The sequence below is a fragment of the Phaethon lepturus genome, unplaced genomic scaffold (assembly GCF_000687285.1).
Source record: "Phaethon lepturus isolate BGI_N335 unplaced genomic scaffold, ASM68728v1 scaffold2332, whole genome shotgun sequence".
NCBI classification, from domain to species: Eukaryota; Metazoa; Chordata; class Aves; order Phaethontiformes; family Phaethontidae; genus Phaethon; species Phaethon lepturus.
In genome coordinates this window covers 8,901-17,247 of record NW_010525312.1, presented here as the reverse complement: position 1 = coordinate 17,247, position 8,347 = coordinate 8,901, and the positions used below count along the sequence as shown (strand labels likewise).

General features: G+C 50.3%; 1 protein-coding gene across 1 annotated transcript; it reads left to right on the top strand.

The window, feature by feature from the left end:
- Window positions 1-1,660: 1,660 nt before the first annotated feature.
- On the top strand, window positions 1,661-8,105 carry RIC8A (RIC8 guanine nucleotide exchange factor A; the record flags this gene model as incomplete). The annotated part of the gene is made up of 8 exons (XM_010282694.1): window positions 1,661-2,275; window positions 2,919-3,013; window positions 3,900-4,050; window positions 4,739-4,834; window positions 5,153-5,297; window positions 5,766-5,910; window positions 6,939-7,058; window positions 7,911-8,105. Coding segments are annotated over 8 exons (1,488 nt in total), but the record flags the coding sequence as incomplete, so codon positions are not given.
- Window positions 8,106-8,347: the final 242 nt, after the last annotated feature.

Genomic DNA, 8,347 nt, shown 5'->3' with positions numbered 1-8,347 from the left:
ATCTGCAAACTTAGAGGGAGCACTCGATCCCTCAGAGAAAGAACTCGAGTTCTTTCATGCCAGGGCAGACCTTTGCATGGCTGCACATGGTTGGTGGGCTGCTCTGTCTAAAGAGTAACTCTCTTTCCTGGATTATTTTCCATCTGAATCAGTTTTGTGGTCCAATTCATTGGGTGATTGCGTCAATTCATTGGGTGATAGCTAAAGCTAGCATGAAGTTTTTCCAGGTACAGCCTGATGTGTAGGATTGGATTTCACAAGATCTGAGCTCTTTGCCTTGCACTGACTTGCTGTTTGAGCTAGGACAGTCACACGGGCTTTGAATTCAGGCACAGCATTGGGGTGCTCCACTTTTGGGGTGTATGTCATGAAAGATGAATTGAGCATCACCATCTAGTTCCTGGTGCCCAGTTCTTCCAGAGGTCTAGCCCTGGGCACGTGCTCTGAGGTCACTTTAACCTGAGTCAGTTAGGGGCTTTGGTGACTTATGATTGTGTCTTTAACTCCTGTGTCTCTGCCTCCTAGTATAGAAGGAGAAGAGGAGTGACACTACTTTCTCACTTCTCAAGGGTGTGATTGTGGGGCATACTTCATGACCTAAAGCTTGTTCAGTTCTGCCAGCCTCACACTAAGGACTAAAATGAATTTTTTCTTCATTCCTTCCCTCAGTCCTTTTATTATGATGAAGTATAACTGATTAGGTTGTGTTAAGCCATTTACACGGATAGCAAACCTTGCAATCTTGGATTCCTTTGCTCTTGTAATATGTGTGGAAAGACATGTGCTCTGATAAGGTGTTTTGTTAAAGAGGTGTAGTGAGATCTTACCTCACTGAGGTGTGACTGTGTGCAGTGGATTACTAGTGTAATGTGAAGAGTTGCTACACATGGTTCAAACCAAACTTTGCTCTTACACTCTTCCATTGCTTGCTGTTATGTACCGTGCTGTTATCCACGAGGGTGAGATTTTTCAGCTCTTGTGAATTGGTGTTAGTGGAGCTCTGCCAGTCTGTACCTACTGAGGATCTGGGCTAGTAGGTCTCCAGACAGCACTGAGGTTTAGGGAGATACTACTTACTTGAATCTCCTGAGGTCTTTTCACCTCCTTTCCTAGGGCATCACATGCTCTTCTCGCCTCGCTTAGGTCCTTTTACCCTCCCTTAGAGATTTTCTGACACGTCTCTCAACATTTTCAGTCTGTTTCTGGAGCACCCAAAGCAGATACCTCCCTAATCTTAAGGCTCTGGTTGGGAGCAGAGAACAGCTGTTGAGTCGGTTGTTGCTTCTCAGTGAAGCCTTAAGGGACATTTTTGCACTGCTCTCTTTGCTTAATGCAGCTGTCAAGTAAGCCATGTTAGCCTGAACCATCCTAACCACGGGTGAAGCTAAAGTATGCAATAGTAGCATGTTCATATTGTCCCCTTACATCTGATACCCTCTCCCAACTGTCCTTTGTTTCTTGCTGGGTGTCCTTGCTCGAAGTGATCAGGTGCCAGAGCCAAACACTTCTCGAGTGCTGCCAAGTGCACACCTGAATCAGAGCCGTTAGCAGGCCTGTCTCTAGGTGATGCACATGTCTTCCAGGGCAGAGCATTATGGGGTTGGGGGGGAGCCCTGTGAAGTGTTAGTGCACGAGGCATTACTTGTTTCCTGCTGCACAGAAAATGGCCCAGCTGCTGATCAAGTTCCTGGAAAGAGAGCTGCAGCCGTCCTGCCAGGTGACCTGTTTGGAAAGCATCCGCATCCTGTCCCGGGACAAATACTGCCTTGACCCTTTCACCACCAAGGAAGGCGTGAAGACCCTCTCCAGGCATGCTGGCATTGATTACTCAGAGGAGCTCATCCGGGAGGTCCCAGACTTGGATGTAATCCTGGAATCCCTCAAATGTCTCTGCAACGTTGTCTTCAGCAGCCCTAGGGCACAGGAGCTGACAGCTGAAGCCCGGCTGGTAGTGGGCCTGGCCAAGCGCATCAAACTGTACAACGAGAGGAGTCTTCCTCACGAAGTGAAGTTCTTTGACCTGCGTCTCCTGTTCCTGCTGACGGCGCTGAGAGTGGACATCCGGCAGCAGCTGGCCCAAGAGCTCAGGGGTATCAGCCTGATGACAGATACCCTGGAGCTGACCCTTGGTGTAAAGTGGATGGACCCCTATGAAGTTGCCACCGAGGAGGGACTTCTCCCACCTTTGCCTCGGCAGGAGACAGAGCGAGCCATGGAGATCCTGAAAGTGCTCTTCAATATTACTTTTGATTCCAGCAAGAGGGAGGTGGATGAGGTAAGCTCCTTGGGTGTCCCACCCCACTACATTCGCATGTCTCTGGGCTGTGGGTTGACTACTGGTTTTCTCCTCCGCTTGGATTTCCTTGTATTAGATGCTGGCCCTCATGCAGCCCCCAATGCATGTAAAGGTAGCAAGAGACTTGTGTGTCTAGGCCTTCCTCCCTAGAGCGCTGCCTCTTTCCAACGCATTATTAACCCTTAAGACTTTTAGAGCATTTCAATTTAAAAGTTGGGTATTTTTCCTTCTTAATGACATGACTTGTTGCCCAAGTGGGAGAGCAGAGGCCCCAGATAACTAACTTGCTTCTGAGTGTGGCCTGGTACTCTTCCACCTTCTGGACAAGGTCAAAGGAAGGTGTGATTGAAAACATCTCTGGCTAATCCACGGGCCTGTTTTGGGGCCTCTTCCAGCCCTTGACCCAGTGTCATAGAGTGAGGGGAAAGGTATTGAGCAGCAGGAAGACTATGCATTGACCTCAGATGGAGAATGGGGAGGCTACTTCCACTTAAACAGCCTGCTGTCAGTTACCAGGCTGCTGGAGGGAGGGATGGGGCTGTGGGCTGCAGGGGCAGCAGGCTCTGCGGTGTGGAGGATCCCATTTCCTGATCAAGGTTTTCATTTTCTGTTTTGGGACCAGGAAGATGCTGCTTTGTACCGGCACTTGGGTGCCCTCCTGCGCCACTGCCTCATGATCTCTGCTGATGGAGAGGATCGGACAGAGGAGTTCCACAGGTCTTTGTTAGATAACTAGGTCGTGATCTTCACTAGAAACAGGTCTCCCCAAAGCAGATCCTGCCTGACCTTGGCTTTAACACCCTCTGCTTGTTTGGTGATTGCTAAGGTCGCTGCTGACAAGCTTGCATCTTTGGTTTGGCCTGCAGCTCCTCATGCTGCTAGAACTCTGGAGCAGCCCTGCCCCTCCTACAGTCAAATTATGTGTGCTAATGCCACAGCCTCCCGGCCTACAAGAGGAAGTGTTCTCTCCAAGCCTGCCTGACATCCAGGGCCTTATTCAGTACCCTGTGTCAGGCCTTCTCAACAGTGCCACCTGCTTCAGTGGGCAACCTGCCAGAGCAGATGTTTGGTACTTTAATTAAAGAGTCCATGGAGTGGCTGTAATTAACTGTCTGTCTCTTGAGCCATGCTGAGCGATTCCCTTTCTCACATTGCTTAGCATTATTGGCCCAGGGGTGTCAGCTTTGGGCAGGTGACACCATCTTGTCCCCAAGAAAACTATAGTCAGAGGAATCTGAAGCAATGCATTGCATTGACCATGAAGGTGAGGAGTGATGCAGCAGCAGGCCGTAGAGGAAGACCATTGACCACCCAGATTGGTCCTAACTTGGCCTCTGTGTCAAGATCCGTGGTTTCTCATTTGTCACTGAAGTCTCTTTGGACCCCCAGCAAATAGTTCAACTACCCAAAAAGCAGTTTAATTTACTTCCTTTTAGTGGTGTAAGGAGCTTGGGATGCAATCCAAAGACAACCTGGATCTCAGGGTCCTCACACTCCTGGAAGTTAGTGACAAATCTTCATTTCTGGACGGCTGAAGAACTTCTGTGAACAAAGATCCATGACTATGTGTTCACTTATCTTCTCTTTTTTTTTATATGTCTAGTCATACGGTTAACCTTTTGGGTAATCTGCCCCTGAAATGTCTGGATGTCCTCCTGACCCCAAAAGTCCGTCCAGGCTCGCTTGAGTACATGGGTGTCAACATGGATGCAGTCAGCATCCTGCTGGATTTCCTAGAGCGACGCCTTGACAGGGTAAGCTGTGAGGCTGCTGTGTGAGTTCCTCACTGCTCATTTTCACAAGTTCGCTGCCAGGCACCTTTCCTTCAGCCTGCATTCAACCTTGAAAAGCCCAGTGCCCAACCCAGTGCCCAGCCCACAGGAGCACCAGGAAGGCATGGTTAGTTTGGAGATATCCCTTTATGGAAGGGGCAGTTTTTAGCAGAGGTGAAACTGTTGTGGTTGGTAGGACTAAAACAACATCTGTCAACTGGGAAGGTGACTGTGTATTTGCTTTCTGGACTGTGGGTAGTGGGACTAGTAGATGATTAGCAGGGCGATTGAAATATTGGTGCTCCATTTCACTCAACTCGGTAGTGATCCAGTGGACAGTTTCTGGAAGCCTGAATTTGCATTATTTCCAAGCTGTCTGTGGTTTTCGGACTCTGGAGTTATTCCAAAGGGCCTCCAAATTTTACCACTGCCCTTCTCTAGTCTGGATGCCGTACACAAGTATTTCTAGCACTGCCATGCCACAGAGCAGGGCTTGGAAAACCATGCAGTTTGAGGAGTGACGAAGCACTGAGGTTCCTGTAGCAGAGGCTGGAAAGCTTCAGTGTCCATCTGTCTCCCTGATGGTCTGTACTCATGTTCTCCACCACTAGCCAGACAAGTTGAGCTGAGTGTGACTAATGTGTTGGTTGTTTTGTGGATGCTTCTGCAGGGACACAAGCTGAAGGAGAGTTTGACCCCTGTGCTGAACCTGCTGACTGAGAGTGCCCGAGTCCACCGCCAGACGAGGAAGTTCCTGAAGGCAAAGGTATGCTGTAGTTCAGCCCAAAGTTGAATGATGGAGATGAGTGATGCACTGAGGAGAGAGGAGAATAGCAAACCACCTGATTATTGCCATTCTCCAGAGAGACCTCCTCTAGCTCTCTACTAGGTTCTATATAGAGATATATGGGTTGTTGGGGCCTTTGGTACCCACAATATTTTTTTTTCCACATCTCCTACACTCTGTGGATTTATTAGTTTTAGCTGAGTTGTAAAACACACATATGTCTTGGTTCCCCGCCCCCCATCTGACCTGCCATTGCTGTTCCAGCTCCACTGATCACCCCTCACTGTGCCCTTGTAGGTGCTGCCTCCACTCCGAGACGTGAAGAATCGGCCAGAGGTGGGGAACTCTCTGCGGAACAAGCTGGTGCGTTTGATGACCCACATCGACACCGACGTGAAGCACTGCGCAGCCGAGTTCCTCTTTGTGCTCTGCAAAGAGAGCGGTGAGTTTCAGGGGCTTGTTGTGGGCTTTGGTGACAGGGAGGCCTGGTGCTTTGGCCTCTGGGCAAGCCAGAGAGCGTGGGATGGGTGACCCTCTGCAGCCAACAGGAACTTCTGTCTTCCCTTAGGCCAGACACACTGGGTAGGGGAAAGTGGGGAATATCCAAGTGCTCTGTGGGAAGGAGTTGCTGTCTCATGCCAGCAGTGAATGAAAAGCTCTGCCAGGGGACACCCAACACCCTGCAGACAACCTGGCCTGCATTCAGACCCCCACCCCGTGAGTGGTGTCCCTGCTGTTCCTGGTGCATCGTGTGGGAGCCTTGCTCCCTGTCAGAGCGCAAAGAAGCATTGGGCATTTCTGGGTCTCGATGGCCTTGCACCGATCTTGCTGTTGGGGCACACAGGAGCAGATGGGGCTGGAGAGGCAGGAGAGGAAGCACAGGGTGGTCTCTCTCCCCTTCTTCTGGCAGTGTCGCGGTTTGTGAAGTACACGGGCTACGGGAATGCAGCTGGGCTCCTGGCAGCACGAGGCCTCATGGCTGGTGGTCGGGAAGAGGGAGAGTACTCAGAAGATGAAGACACAGACACTGAGGAGTACAAAGAGGCAAAGCCCAAGTAAAGAAGTCTGCTCCCCCTCTGTAGCACCCTTTTTCCTACACCTTCTTCCCATTACTGCTCTGTCCCTTTCTTCATCTGCCTCCCTGCCATCTCCCTTGTCCTCCTCTTTCACATGCACATTTCCTTCCACATTACTGAACAGTTTCACCCTTACTTTTGTCTTGTTCCACCCTCTCTGCCTGTTCCTTGGGTGGAATGCCTCTGTAGCTGTAGCTGCTCACAGTGTGCGTGGTCACTGGTGCATATATTTGGTCCCTGCAGCTGGGCACAGGCTCTAGAGCAAGTTGGGTTCCTTCAGCTGGAGCCCATTCTGCACCAGACCTGTTCATGGTGTGCACGTGGCAGTATATCTCTCTCTAATCCGGATCTTGCACGCTTTTTTTGGCATTCACACATCTCTCCACAGTGTCAGGCTTTTACTGTGCTCTGGGATAAGGGTGGTCCTTTCTTGCAGTAGGGTTGGAAGTGCCAATTACTCCTCTCCGTTTCTAGAGCCCTGTGCTGCTGGAGTGAGCTGTTTTTTGGGGTTTGGGGTTTTTTTGGTCTTTGCCTGCTAGTGGGTGGTGGATGGAGGATGAGGGGTGTGCAGGGGCAGCTCCAGGACTGTGCCCAGCTGTGTGTCCCATACTTTCTAGCATCCTGTTCAATGTGGTTTACAGGTTGGGTTTTGTTTTTTTTTTTTCCCCACCCTGTGCTAGCTTTTAGCCTGCTGACTTAAGGAGAGGGAAGAAGTGTTGTCTGTCCTTGTGCACCTGTTTTAAAACTGCACTGTGGAATTGGCAGGATGGGGATGTTGCTCGCACCAGAGAAATAGGAAAGATTTTTAGGGGGGACAACTGTGCATAAGACAGAAAGAGGTTGGAAGCACCGCGTTGCACTGCAATAGCACTTGGGGCTAACGAGACAAGCAGCAATGACGACTAGTCTTGCTGTTGTGCTCCTGTGCTCAGTAGAAGCAAAGAAAGTTTTTAAACAGCCATTTTTTACCTCCCTCCTTTGCCTTGGCCTCATTATTATTCTTGCAGCATTAATCCTGTGACAGGACGTGTCGAGGAGAAACTACCCAACCCCATGGAAGGGATGACCGAAGAGCAGAAGGAATATGAAGCCATGAAGTTAGTCAACATGTTTGACAAATTGTCCAGGTACTAGAAAAATGTGTATATTCACATCTGCACTAGCACCTGCATGTCTGTGATTTACATTTATCTCAGACCTTTCTTTGAATGTATTCCCAAGGCCACCACTAACTGAAGGGATGTGAGTGACAGTGGGGGAGATACATGGGGAAATATTTCCTTAAGCTGGGCCCCGTTATGTGGAGAGGAAGGCACTGCAAGCCTCATACACCTCTTGGCATGATGGCATGCTGGGAAAATCCTCTATATGCCTGCACCTGCTGCCTCACCAGCTTTGGCCAGGTGCTCAGTAAGAGCAGCAGCCACTGTCCTGGCAGGGGGCTCAGGAGGAAGCGGTGTTTTGGGGACAGATAGCAGCCAGTATCACCAATCCGTTTCCCTGCAGGAGTGCCTTCTCTAGTCATCTTTCATCCATCATTAATAGGTGCCACAGAGGAACCTGGAGTCTGCCAACTGAGTTCAGACCACCCCCAAGGGTGGGAAGGAAAAGGGCAGTGCATTTAATGGACGTATTGCCATCGTGTGTTAGAGGGAGAGGAGCGCCAATGCCAGTGCTAGTTCTCCTCTGGCAATCCTGTACCACACAGAACAGGACCCTAAACTAGCCTATTCCAGGGCACCTGAGAATGGCAACACTTGTGGGTTGTGCTTCCAGCCATCACCTCACCATGCTGGAGGTTTTATGGCTAGAACTGTCCCCCACTTCTGAAAAGGGATTCTTAGTGGTGGCCTGGGGTTGTTCTGGGCTGTCTCCAGGTGGTTTCCACAAGCCCTACATTTCTGCTGTAGTACTTGTCTGTTCCCGTGTTGTCAGCTGCCAGTTTGTGTTACCTTCCCCCCTCTCCTCCCTGGTTGCAGAGAGCAAGTCATTCAGCCCATGGGCATCACGCCGAGCGGCAACCTGGCCCCCATGGAGAATGCCATCCGCGATATGGCTGAGGAGAGGTTGTCGTCCGACTCGGACCTGGGGCTGGACTGATGCAGAGCTGGGGAGCCTCCATCCACTCTCCCGCCAGAACTGGTGCTGCACCCAGAGGCTATTACTGGGCCAGGATGCGCTCCCTGTGGGATCTGGATCCAGTCTGGACACCTCACAGTCCACAACAAGGAACACCTCCTGCCTCCTTTCCAGCTCCATAACTGTGTCTCCTTCCAGAGTCTCTTCGTGGCCTGGCTCCACCTTGGTCTCTCCTGTCAGCAGCCTTGAGGATTTCATACTCCAAATTGCTTCCAGGACTTTCCAGTAGGATTTTTTTTTTTTTTTTTAAAACACATGATATTTGGGAAGAAGGGGT